The sequence below is a fragment of the Panthera tigris genome, chromosome B4, assembly GCF_018350195.1.
Source record: "Panthera tigris isolate Pti1 chromosome B4, P.tigris_Pti1_mat1.1, whole genome shotgun sequence".
Lineage (NCBI taxonomy): Eukaryota > Metazoa > Chordata > Mammalia > Carnivora > Felidae > Panthera > Panthera tigris.
In genome coordinates, this window is record NC_056666.1 from 118,181,113 (window position 1) to 118,194,499 (window position 13,387).

Genomic DNA, 13,387 nt, shown 5'->3' on the forward strand with positions numbered 1-13,387 from the left:
TGAAAATTGTTTTTGCTCAAGGAATATTCATTTCAAGCATCTGGAATGTAGTGGGTTTTTTTGTTTGTTTGTTTGTTTAAAGATTGTTTCTTAATCTCTATACCCAACGCTGGGCTTGAATTTACAGCCCTGAGATCAAGAGTCACATGCCCCCTAGAATGCAGTTCTTTGAGAATTACATTCTTTAATGTTGGCCTGTAAGGCATAGTATTGTGTCTATTTAAAACAACTTGAAAACACAAACACCTTGCAGACTCAACAGGTGATTTTTTTGTGGGTTTTTTTTTGGTTTGTGGTTGCAAAGCAGGAAAAATTATTGTTTCCAAGGATTAAACTGCGTAGAAAATGGAAAAATATGTGGTGCAAGGACCCTATGAAAAAAGCCATTGCCCCATTCTCAGGTGGTTCTGTGACTTCAGCATTGTATTCTACTCACATAAAAATTTAGGTAGAATATTATCTTCAGGGATCAGTGATGCCTCCTTCTCTAAGGATCTATTTCAGGGACCAAGCTGCTCAGGTATCCTCAGACGACACGGCAGCAGTCAGAGCCCAGAACTCTTCTATGTCCCACCCTGGTCACATCCTATATAGCCCTGGTAACTCTGACCCTTTTCAGGTACAGCAGCAAAACCTACCTCTTAAAAACTATTAGTACAGTCAGGCCAGAGCCAAATTTTTCCCCTAGCAAGTTAACAATATAGCAGGATAATTCGCTAATTCAATTAGGGTAGAATAGACCCATCATTGCTGAGATTATGCAGACTGGGACTGTCCCACGTGCATTAATTAATTTGTGGGGTTACCAGTCAGTGCAAACTCATGGTCCTTTGCCTCTCAGTTCAGTTCCGCCTATGAAGAAAAATGCAATTGCTTATGTGCCCAGGGAAGCCATGGGGAGAAAAATGAGATAAATTTCACAAAACATCCTAAAAATGTACAAAATAAATTGCTAGTTAAAATGTTTTAATTTGTATTACTGAGCTTATTACTATTGCTTAAATATCTGTAAAAACTGAGTTTTAGAAAATAAATATAAAATTGCCCCTAGCTAAAGAATCCATCATTAAACAATGTCTCCCCAATTTGAGCAAAATAAAATGACTTAACTCACAGGTAACATTTTTAGTGAAGGCATTTTTTAAAAACTTACCCAAATTTAAACAACCATGCAGAAATCAGATAAACATTTAAAAAAATTTTTTAAGCAGCTTATAAAGCAGTCTGGAGGTCAGAATTCTAGGGAAATGATTCAGGTCAGTTTCTTTCTTGGAAGAAAGCATCTTGGAACATCTATATTCGTAAGAAACACAAGTATTTGTCATCAGTGGCATTTGCTTTCAGGAAGACATTTTAACTTCATGAAATTTCTGAGACTTTTTATATGGATCAGTAATATGGGTTTGATTAGGATTCCCGTCCTGATTATAGCTCACCAGGGTCCTCTGTGATTAAAATCTAGGTATGCACCATCTCCGTTATCTTAAGTTGCCCATTAAAGTATTCCTAGATGTTTCGCTTCGTCTTGCTGTATTATTTAACATTAGGTTTAAGTTATGGTAAGATACTTATGGGTATAAGGATCTAATCCAGAGATGCTCTCAACAAAAATGCAGTTGTGCCCCATCTGTTCAAAATTAAATAATTTATAAACGTCCCAACCTGTAGGCTAAGAAGCAAATAGAATATTTGACGATACAATTTTGTCACAAATTCGGGGGCATTTTAAAGTGCCCAGGAGTCTAGCTTTTGCTTTTCCTGGATTTCAGGAACAAAAGAAGCCTTCGCAAGCAGAGAGAGGGATTTAACTGCTTGCTCTCCCCTTTGATCCCCACAGGTAAAACAGATCAAGGAAGAGGAGTGCCGAAGAGCACGCGTCGCTCCTTTTCTTTCCCTTCAGGGCGAGTGTATGGGGAAGGAAAGGCTGCGGTCATTCTTCTGTAAATCAGTGTCCTACGATTGAGAAAGGCCCAGCCCCTGGTCCTCGCAGCTGGCGTGAAACTCGGCCCCTTCGAAGGCGAGCGACCCTGGAGAGGAAAGGTTCTTCTCAAGCAGGGCGGGGGAAGGAAACCGCACACAGAAGAGTACTACTTGTCCCTTATCAGCGTCTTAGGGGAAGGGTGGAGAAAAGGGAAACAGAAACGGGCCAAGCCTCCAAGGCTCCCGCCCGAGCGGCTTTTAAACTGCGTTTCTACCACCTCTCGCACCGTGCCGTGGCTAATGGAACCCGCGCGAGGGCTCCCACCAATCACCGCTCGGCTTCCTCCCACCGCGGGCCAATGGCGGCGCGCGTTCTTGGGGCGTGGGCGAAACAAGCTGCTCTCTCCTCGCTTGTGTAGTGTGTGGGCTGGGGTTAGTGGGGGCTCTTATCTTAGCCGCACTTGGTCCGCACTTGGGCTCGGTGGGCTTTTGTGTCCGGCTTTTGCTTTGCTTTGTGTGTGGGAGTTTTTGCTTTGCTCTGCGGCGCTCCTCCCGGGCGGGAGCCGTGAGGCTCAGAGGCGACAGCGCGGTCCCCCCCGCCCCCGGGCAAGGAGCGAGCGCGCCGGCGTGAGCGGCGGGTGTGAAGGCTGCGGGGAAAGGGATTCGTCGCGGAGATGCCGGAGTTCCTGGAGGACCCCTCGGTCCTGACGAAAGAGAAGTTGAAGAGTGAGTTGGTCGCCAACAATGTGACGCTCCCGGTCGGGGAGCAGCGCAAAGACGTATACGTGCAGCTCTACCTGCAGCACCTCACGGCGCGCAACCGGCCGCCGCTCGCCGCGGGCGCCAACAGCAAAGGGCCTCCGGACTTCTCCAGCGACGAGGAGCGCGAGCCCACCCCAGTCCTCGGCTCCGGAGCCGCGGTCGCAGGCCGCAGCCGGGCCGCCGTCGGCAGGGTAAGGACGCCCGGCCGGGGCCACAAAGGCGGGCGATTGGCGGTTGTCGCCCTCCTCCCCCCACCTCCGCCGCCCGCGCGCGCTCGCCGCCCTCCCTCCTTGGCGCCCCCTCGGGCCTCCTGGGCGGCGGGGCTGCCCCCACGCCCAACCCGGAGGCTGGCCTTTTGGTCTGCGGACGCAGGGTTCGGCTCCTTTGCCTCCTTCGCCGCGGGCTTGCAGGCTCTGGAAGGGGAGGTCGCTGGAGGGGGAGAGTCGCGAAGTTGGGGTCGCGGGGCTCGCGGGTGTGTGTCTGGAAGGTGTGAAGTTGGCGTTTGCTCTTCTGTGACGGGGGTGATTGGTGCGCGTGGGTACCTCGGTGTTCCTTGACCGCCAAGAGTGGTATTTCGACGGCGACTTCTGTGCCGGATTCGAAAGCCCTTGAGGGTCAGCCTGAAACTGCTGTAGGTTACGTTCGAACGTTTTCCCGCTTTATTAACTGAAATGACTGGTAACCGAGGCCCAGAGCGCTCCCTGGAGGGCAATTTGTGACATATTCATTTCTAACCAAAATTTGAAATAATGAAATTCCCGCCTTTTTATGGTTTTGCATATGGAGGGCTTTTTGAACGGTTTTTGTTTTTCTTGTTTGTTACTGTTTGTCCAGCAACAGGCCGTCTTTTGGCGGGGCAGTGTTACTCTAAATTGAAATGAACACTTAACATCTTTAAGCAGTTATAAACACTCAGATGTTTGGAAATTCTAGTTTCTAAGGGCTTGGATTTTGTATTTTTTTCCCTTTTTGGTAAATTTTGCATGAGAAAAGGAGAGATTTCAGAACCCGGAGATACTTATTTCTTGGCATTCTGATATGTCAGTAACTGCAATTTGGAATATCTAAATCTAGGTAAATCTCAGATTGGTTCTGGCAGACTCATGTTTTGTTTCAGAATTGCTTTTCTGTGAGTTTTTATATGCTGCTTTGTGTGAACTGCCTACTTCTCACATTTCAAATCATGATGAGAGTGTAGTTGAAACTAGTGATTGGATGTAACTTTGTAAGACATTGTGGAGTTTAGAGTTGTTGAGTTTTGATAACTTAAAAGTACTGCTTCTTTCGAAGTTGTGTTGTTTAACTTTAGTTTTTAAAACTCTGATGTGTTTTTCTGGACTGCCCAGGTGGGAATGAGAAAGATGTAATAGATGTAGGTTTAACTGAAAATCTTAGCCTGGGCTCTAGAGAAATTGAAAATCTTATGTCTTAAGTCAGTGCCTGGCACGTAGTAGTGTCAAATATTTATTCATTAAATAAAAGACCAACTGCATCTTACTGCTTCAGATGTCTGTTTTTGTGGATTTGAAGAAAGCCAACTTACTTCTCCATAATAAAGAGAAATTTACTTTCAAAGTAAAGCATATCCATTGTCTTGTTTTTCTCCAACCCCTCTGGAAAAGATATTCAAATGACTTTAGTCAAGATTTTGTTGGAAGTGCAATCTTTTCCATTTAAATCAGCACACTTAAAAAAGTCTTCTGTATAAAAAAAAAAAAAAAAAGTCTTCTGTAGAACTCTATAGTGTCTCTGTGCAAACGTATTCTTGAGCCATGAAAGTACTTGGTTGTGTTTACGATAGGATTATTCATTTTTTTTTTAATGTTTATTTTAGAGAGAGAAAAAGAGAGTGGGGTAGGGAGAGAGAGGCTCCAAGCGGGCTCTGTGCTGACAACAGAGAGCCCGATGTGGGGCTGAACCCACAAACTGAGATCCTGACCCGATCCGAAGTTGGACGCCCAACTGACTGAGCCACCCAGGCACCCCTGTTCTTATTTTTAGGATTCATTTTAAACAGAAAACATCATCTTGGTTTTGATGTTTAGAGAATATTTCCCAACTAATATAATACCACGTTAAAAAATACCATCATCTTGGTTTTGATGTTTAGAGAATATTTGATGTTTAGAGAATACATCATCTTGGTTTTGATGTTTAGAGAATATTTCCCAACTAATATAATACCACGTTAAAAAAAACACCAGTTTTTTAAAAAAGCATGTCCTGCCTGGGTGGCTCAGTCATGATCTCATGGTTCCTGGGTTCAAGCCCCACATTGGGATCTGTGCTGACAGCTCAGAGCCTGGAGCCTGCTTCAGATTCTGTCTCTCCCTCTCTCTCTCTGCCCCTCCCTGCTTGCACTGTGCCTCTTTCTCTCTCCAAAATAAATAATCCTTAAAAAAAAATTTTTTTAAAGTATGTCCCAATCTACCCTGTTTTCTTGGGGGTGTAAAAATTTCAGTTATCCAACACTTTTGAGTTCCTACCAAGTGCTCTAACAACCAGAGATTGATTTCTGCAGACCCTGCCAACCATAACCATATCATTATTTAAATTTGTTGGGGTTTTTTTTTTTTGGTATGTTAATTGATCATGTCATGTTTGTTATTTACACGTTTTATCTTAACAAATTTCTCATGTTACCAGAGTTGATCAGCACCATGCAAATAAATTCTGGGTGAAAGGAATTAACATTTTAATAGAATCTACAATGTCCAGTGGCATGCTAAGCCCTTTATATTTCATTTAATGTTTTAGTCTGTATAGAGGAAAACTATTTCATAGGCATAGAAGCCATAGTCTTCTCTGCCTTGGGTATTTGAAGCTCAAATACCCAAGCCTTGGCCAGGCTTAATGGCATGAACAAATTGAAAAAGTTAATAGTGATTATTTGGTCAGTAGCATCATTTTCTGCTTTAAAGCACATTAAGTAAAAGTGACTTATAATTTAACTTAGGAATCTGATAGACTTTACCAGGCATAGGAAAAATATCTTGAGTTGAGAGGGAAAGAATCTTAGGGTATCTATAATAATAGATGAAATTATTCTCCATGGCACATTCCTCTTATATGTACAATATTTTATATCATGGCAATTTTAGCCTTATATGTAATAACAATATAGTTACATTTTTTTAAGAGTATTTATAACCTAGGAGAAAGTCAAATTATGTTGGAGAGTTGTAGATTAGGCAGATTTTTTAAGTGCTAAATTTTTTTTAGTTTATTTAGTTTTTGAGAGAGAGAATGGGAGAAGCAGAAAGAGGATCCCAAGCCCACTCCTTAATCAGTGCAGAGCCTGGTGCGAGGCTCGAACCCATGAACTGCAAGATCAGAACCTGAGCTGAAACCAAGAGTTGGATACTTAACCGATTGAGCCACCCAGGTGCCCCTAAGTGGTAAATTTTTAACTTTTTTTTTTTTTTTTAAAGTAGGCTCCCGCCCCATGTGGGGCTTGAACTCATGACCCTGAGATTGAGTCATGTGCTCCACTGGCTGAGCCAGCCAGGTGGCCCAGCTTTTAACATTTTAAAAATAAATCAAACATTACTGTGGATTTGACCAAAGACGTAGCAGTTGCCTTCCATTTAAACATGGGTTTATGAGGAGTTGGGTTTTTTTTTTTTTTTTTTTTTTTTAATGTTCATTTCTTTTAAGAGACAGAATGCTAGTGGGGGAGAGAGGCAGAGGGAGAGAGAATTCCAGGCAGGCTCCATGCCCAGAGTGGAGCCCTACATGGTTCTCCATCCCACGACTGTGAGAGCACACACAAGTGGGGGAAGAACAGCGAGAGGCAGAGAGAATCCCAAACAGGTTCTGCAGTGTCAGCACAGAACTCAACACAGGGCTCAAACTCACCGAACTGAGAGATCATGACCTGAGCCAAAATCAAGAGTCAGATGCCTGACTGACTGAGCCACCCAGGGGCCCCAGAATATTTTTAATTAAAGGAGAACCCCTTTCCATTTCAGCCATAGCCATGGTTTCTTAGATTCATTTGGTGTGATATGACAAAAATATTAGCATATTCAAAATTTGGGTTTTGGTTTTAGTTTTCTTTTAAACTTTTTATTTTATGCATCTTGATGACACCAGCATTTTTAGGTGTTAAAATTACCTGGATTGCAGACAGAAAAATAAACATTCAAAAAGTTGGCAATCTGCCGTTTTGTTCTAAGGTGCAAAGCAGTTGTAGCTATTTAGAATCTAATGGAGCATAGCATTCTTGAATGGTCTGATCAAGTGGATCATGAATTCTTAAGAAATATTTAAAGACATGGAGGACAACAGTAAAAAGTATGTTAATTAAATCATAAATTGACTACCATAGTCTACAATAAGGTGTTAAGTGTGGACTTCTGAATCAGAGTTATATAGTACATTAAATTTCCAGCTCTGACACTTATTCAGAGGACCTTCTTGAACGATGAACATTGCCTATCAGATCAATTTTCACCTGGAAAATAGGAATAATCTAGTAACTACTAGTAGCTACTTAATTGAGGATTACAAGAGATAATTTGTTAAGGTGTCTAGTGCTCAGCAGTTGATCCCTATTAAAACATGTGATTTCTGAAATTTTTTGTGTTTACTTAGCGCCAGAGCAATACAATGTTACCATAATATTTTTTTTTCAGAATTGGATGAGGTAACTTTGTGAAAGTGATGTATGCATACTTTGTTCAAATGTTACTATATTGCTAGAGTTAGCTGTGCATCTTTGAACTTCAGTTTCCTCTCTTGTAAAATGGGGGTGTTAGTATCTATTTCATAGGATCTTTAGGATTCTATAATACATGTAAGGAAGGTACTCAGAACACAATTTGGTACATACTAAGTGCTCAGTAGAATCTATTTTATAAAAATAATTATTGTTATACTAATCTTGCTACTAATGGTAGAAATTTAAAAATAGGAGTAGCTGGGGGCTCCGGGCTGGGTCAGTCAGTAGGGCATGCAACTCTTATTAATCTCAGGGTCATGTGTTCAAGCCCTTCGTTGCTCATAGAGCCTACTTAAAACTTAAAAATATGAAAATAATAGTAGCTCATAGGTGATATCAAAGAACTGTTGGATTTTAAAGTTGAAAAAGACATTAGAGATCATCTGGTAGTTGGGAAGAAACTGGAGAACAGTGCCTGGCACATACTAGGTACCTAGTATTTTTAACTGAATGAAACTAAGAGTATGTGATTTTACTTAAAGGAATAAAATTCTCATAGTCTCATGGTTTGTGAGTTCGAGCCCCACATCTGGCTCTGTGCTGACAGCTCAGAGCCTGGAGCCTGCTTTGGATTCTGTGTCTCCCTCTCTCTCTGCCCTCCCCTGCTTGCACTGTGTCTCTCAAAAATGAATAAATGTTTAAAAAAATTTTTTTTTTCTAAATGGCATTACATTTCTGGAACTTTTCTCCCTACAAATTAAAAATAAAAATCAGGTAGCCTGTTATGAACTCCTGCTTTGCTTGACTTAGCATAAGCTGGTTTGTTGGCCTCAAGATTTCTTTGTACAGCTGTAATCTTTCATTATGTTTTAAGAAAATATTAAGAGTTGGTTTTCTGCTTGATTTGATAAGCCCTTGTTATTTTAAAAAAATTTTTAATGTTTATTTATTTTTGAGAGAGAGCACAAGCAGGGGAGAGACAGAGAGGGAGACACAGAATGCAAAGCAGGCTGTAGGCTCTGAGCTGTCAGCGCAGAGCCCAACACGGGGCCCGAACCCATAAATTGTGAGATCATGACCTGAGCCCAAGTTGGACACTTAACTGAGCCACCCAGGTGCCCAACCGACTGAGCCACCCAAGCACCCCAAGTCTTTGTTATTTCTTAATAAGAAATGGGTTTTTAAGAATGACCTATTTTTCCCTTCCCAGATGACACTCATTAATTCATTCAAGAAAACAGCTATCAACTACCTACTCCTTTGTCAGTCCTTTTTAAATTTTAGATGCTTGGGATACATTATGAATATGACAGTGCCTCTTCTTTCTGCTACCCTCTTAAATGCTGCATCCAGAACACCTGAGATACACATTAAAATACAGATTCTCAGGCCCAAGATTAGATCTCAGAATGGGGTTAATTAAGACTTTTTAAAATAGGGGTAACTTCCAGAAGTTTTGAGGTTTTGATAACAAGCCAGATTTAGGGACTATTGCTCAAGGAGTTTTTCTGGAGAAGATAAAGTATGTTTACAAATAGGTGGAACTGGGGCGCCTGGGTGCCTCAGTCGGTTGAGCATCCAACTTCACCTCAGGTCACGATCTCGCGGTGTGAGTTCGAGTCGGGCTCTGGGCTGATGGCTCAGAGCCTGGAGCCTGCTTCTGATTCTGTGTCTCCCTCTCTCTCTGCCCCTCCCCCGTTCATGCTCTGTCTCTTTGTCTCAAAAATAAATAAACGTTAAAAAAAAAAAACAAAACAAAAAAAAAACAAATAGGTGGAACTGGTGAGTGCCAAAGAAAGAGATTTCTTGAAAACCTCAGGCTTCTGTAAGAATTAAAATTTTTGAATGTTTTGTTGATAGTAGAATTTGAACATTCTTAGAGTGGGAGGTGATTTTCTTTTATTTAAAAGTATGTTATACAAGGAAGTTTTTCTTCCCAACCTGTCCACACTTTTTTGGAAAATTCAAGTAGGTCACTAACACAAGATTTGGTCTATTTGATTTTTAAAAAGTGTTTAAAGAATGCAAGGCTATGATGTATAAACTCTTAGATTCTTGGCAACTTTTGATATCAATGTGTAAGTTGCTTAAAGATTTGAGCCTGATCCTAAACTAGCACAATATGTGTATTAAAGCTTTCTGAAAGTACCATCAGTTTCACAGCAATTTTTTAGTTAAAAGATTTCTCTTGAATCGATATCATTATTCTTATTAGCAGTTATCTTTAAAAAATAATTTCTCATAATCTTGCTTTATATAAAATATTTCAAATTTTAATTTTGCTAAAAAATTACTTTTTGGAAATCCTATAACTTTATTTTTTTATTTATTTTTAAATATAATTTATTGTGAAGTTAGGTAACACACAGTGTGCACTTGACTTCGGGAGTAGATTCCCATGATTCATCACTTACTACAACACCCAGTGCTCCTCCCAACAAGTGCCCTCCTCAATACCCATCACCCATTTTCCTGTCTCCCCTGCCTCTCCTCCATCAACCCTGTTCTCTGTATTTAACAGTCTTCTTATGGTTTGCCTCCCTCTCTGTTTGAAATTATTTTTTCCCTTTCCCTTCCCTCATGGTCTTCTGTTAAGTTTCTCAAATTCCACATATGATTGAAAATATGGGATACTTTTTCTCTGACTGACTTATTTCACTTAACATAATATCCTAGTTCCATCCATGTTGTTACAAATGGCAAGATTTCATTCAGAAATTCTTTTATTTTTTAATGTTTGTTTATTTTTGAGATAGAGTGCCAGAGCACAAGCGGGGAGGGGTAGAGAGAGGGGGAGAGGAGATCCAAAGCAGTCTCCGTCTTGACAGCAGAGAGCCTGATGTGGGGCTCAAACTCAAAAACCATGAGATCAAGACCTGAGCCAAAGTCTGCCACTCAACCAACTGAGCCACCCAGGCACCCCAAAAATAGAAATTCTAATACATGGCCAAATCATGCCTGATTTTTCTTTCTCCCCCTCAGCATCATTGAAAGTAAGCAGTCCATACAACTATGGTTTTCACCATTTTGCATAAAATATTTCTAGAATGCAGTATTTATTTTTAGTTTTTTAATGTTTGTTTTTGAGAGAGAGAGAGACAGAGCACAAGCAGGGGAGGGACAAAGAGAGGGAGACACAGAACCCAAAGCAGGCTCAGGCTCTGGGCTGTTAGCACAGAGCCCGGTGTGGGGCTCAAACTCATGGACCGTGAGATCACAACCTGAGCTGAAGTCAGACACTTAACTGACAAAGCCACCAAGGCACCCCTAGAATGCATTATTTTTTCTTTTAATTAATCTCTATACCCACCGTGGGGCTCGAACTCACAACCCCGTGAACAAGAGTCACATACTCTGCCTGAGTCAGGCAGTTGAAAGACACAGTATTGACTCATTTGCCCAAAATAGAAATTTGGGCCTAAACTGACTTTGATACTTGTAGCCATTATTCAAACAGCTATTTCTTGTTCAATTCTCTGAGGCTTTCTGGGGTTACTGAGGCATTTTGTAGGGCTATTTGCCATAACTCTAGAAGACACCCACACTTCTGCTTTCTTCTCTTGTTTAACCTTGGAAGGTTTATATTTTTCCAGCAAATACTGCCATTGCTTAAGTTATGCTGAAAACTTCCTTTGAAATTTCTCTCAAAGCTTGTTCCATGTTCTCTGAACTTTTCTAAGTGAAACAGTCATATAGAACTAAATGTGCTGACAGAGCTGTACCAAGAGGTGATAGTCAAAAAGTTTGACTTCCTTCGTGGTCAGACACCGGCTACTAAAGTACTGAATATTCACCTGGGTTTCATAGATTCTGATATGCTTGTTTAAATTAAAGGAAATCATTTTTAAATATAACTAAGAAATATCTTTATGGTAAAGTCGTAAGCTCTTATAGAATAATTTAAATTTTTAAGGATTATTTAAGTGGTCAGTAGTAGTAAATTGTATCTCTGATTATCTGGGTGAAAGTCTTTAAACCCTTGCTGTTTACTTTTGAATTTTTGATGACGCCACCTCCTCTTTAGATAGGTAAGCCAAAACTGTTTTTAATAGTAATGTTTAAAAATTTGAGTTGTTACAATTAAACTTAAAAAATATCTTCAAATAATGAGTTGCTCTTAATAAAATTGCTAAGGCCTAATAAAGCTATAAATTGGAGGGTGAATTTGCATGTTTATATTGTATACAGTGTGACTTATAAAATAGGTGAACACTTTAATTCATGTGGAAATGATAACCGGACTTTGTTTACAGAAAGCCACAAAGAAAACTGATAAACCCAGACTAGAAGATAAAGATGATCTAGATGTAACAGAGCTCACTAATGAAGATCTTTTGGATCAGCTTGTGAAATATGGAGTGAATCCTGGTCCTATTGTGGGTAAGTTGGTAAGATTTCAAGTTATCTTTTCTGTAAGTGCCCCAAATTGTTTTCCTGTCTTGTCTAGCAGTTAGAGTTTAGGTTCTAAGGACCAGTGTGTCATTAATCATTTATATGACCAGGACACAATTTCTTTAACTATAAATAAGGAAAATAAAATGAGAGAAATGAACTTAGATAATCTCCAAGATTACCTCTGTTGTTGAAATTATTTCATATTGTGCTCATGTCACAGCTACCTGGTGAGACATAGGAGTCTTACATGACAATTGAGGAAAATCTGAAGTGACACAGCTGGCCAAATTCATCCAAGTTAATAAATTAGTGACGGATTTGTTAATAGAACTCAAGTTAGGGATGCCTGGGTAGTTTAGTTTGGTTAGGCATCCGACTTCAGCTTAGGTCACAGTCTCACCACCGTTCATGAGTTCCAGCCCCACATCGGGCTCTGTGCTGACAGCTCGGAGCCTGGAGCCTGCTTCGGATTCTGTGTCTCCCTCTCTTTGCCTCTCCCCAGTTCCCACCGTCTCTCTCTCTCTCTCAAAAATAAATAAACATTAAAAAAAAAAAAAAAAAAAGGAACTCCATCAATTCTTAGCATAGTACCCATTTTCAGTTATCATTAAAATTAACATTTCTAGGGGCACCTGGGTGGCTCAGTCAGTTAAACGTCCAACTTCAGCTCAGGTTATGAACTCGCTGTCAGTGAGTTTGGGCCCCACGTCGGGCTCTGTGCTGATAGCTCAGAGTCTGGAGCCTGTTTCAAATTCTGTGTCTCCCGCTCTCTCTGCCCTCCCCCCTCTCTCTCTGCCCTTCCCCCTCTCTCTCTGCCCTTCCCCCTCTCTCTCTGCCCTTCCCCCTCTCTCTCTGCCCTTCCCCCTCTCTCTCTGCCCTTCCCCCTCTCTCTCTGCCCTTCCCCCTCTCACAGTCTGTCTCTGAAAAATGAATAAACCTTAAAAAAAATTTTTTTTTAAATAACATTTTTAAAGTCTTGTTTTGACTGGAATTCAAGAATGATCCCTTAAAGAACAAACTAAAAGACAACTTGGAACTTAATATAATATACTGGATTTCCATCATTTGGTTACTGTCAGTGATTTTGCAAGGCTGGTTTTGCTTTAATTCTGGAGGGTCTTGACAGTAACCTCAAGATGAGAAAGGTCTATTTTGGTCTTCAAAGTTATGTAAAATTTTGAACACTGGAAATTTGAATTTTTTTTTAATTTAATTTTTTTGGAGCGAGAGAGCATGTGTATAAGCAGGGGAGGGGCAGAAGGAGAGAGAGGAAAGAATCCCAAGCAGGCTCCATGCTGATAGTGTAGAGCCCAACACAGGCCTCTATCACACAAACCCATGAGATCATGACCTGAGCTGAAATCAAGAGTCTGAGCCACCCAGGTGCCTCTAGATTTGTTTTTTTTTGTTCTATAGGTAAAGTTGCAAACAAGAATTTAGAATGTTTTTCTTTTGTTTTAAACATAGTACTTCCACATAGCTGGTAATAAGCCTGTGAATATAACTACTAACAGATATTTGATATTTAATTTTTTCATTTAAAATTCCAAAAGGGAGATGCTGCAAATATGTGTATTGTGTATCAATGTACGTATTATATATATTGGTATACCAGCTGTTCATTGTTTCCCAGCTTTATTGAGGTAT

The 13,387-nt window shown here is 40.5% G+C and overlaps 1 protein-coding gene across 6 annotated transcripts in view; it reads left to right on the forward strand.

The window, feature by feature from the left end:
- The first annotated feature begins 2,324 nt into the window (after window positions 1-2,324).
- The window catches only part of TMPO (thymopoietin), a 30,997-nt gene continuing 19,934 nt past the window's right edge, over window positions 2,325-13,387 (forward strand). For 3 of the 6 annotated variants that reach the window (XM_042992961.1, XM_042992962.1, XM_042992963.1), the window contains exons 1-2: window positions 2,341-2,873; window positions 11,599-11,725. In XM_042992961.1, coding sequence (XP_042848895.1) covers window positions 2,595-2,873; window positions 11,599-11,725 — 406 coding nt within the window. In that variant the 5' untranslated portion in view covers window positions 2,341-2,594. Of the gene's footprint in view, window positions 2,874-11,598; window positions 11,726-13,387 lie in introns of all 6 variants that reach the window. The other 3 variants (XM_042992960.1, XM_042992965.1, XM_042992964.1) reach the window with 3 other exon arrangements.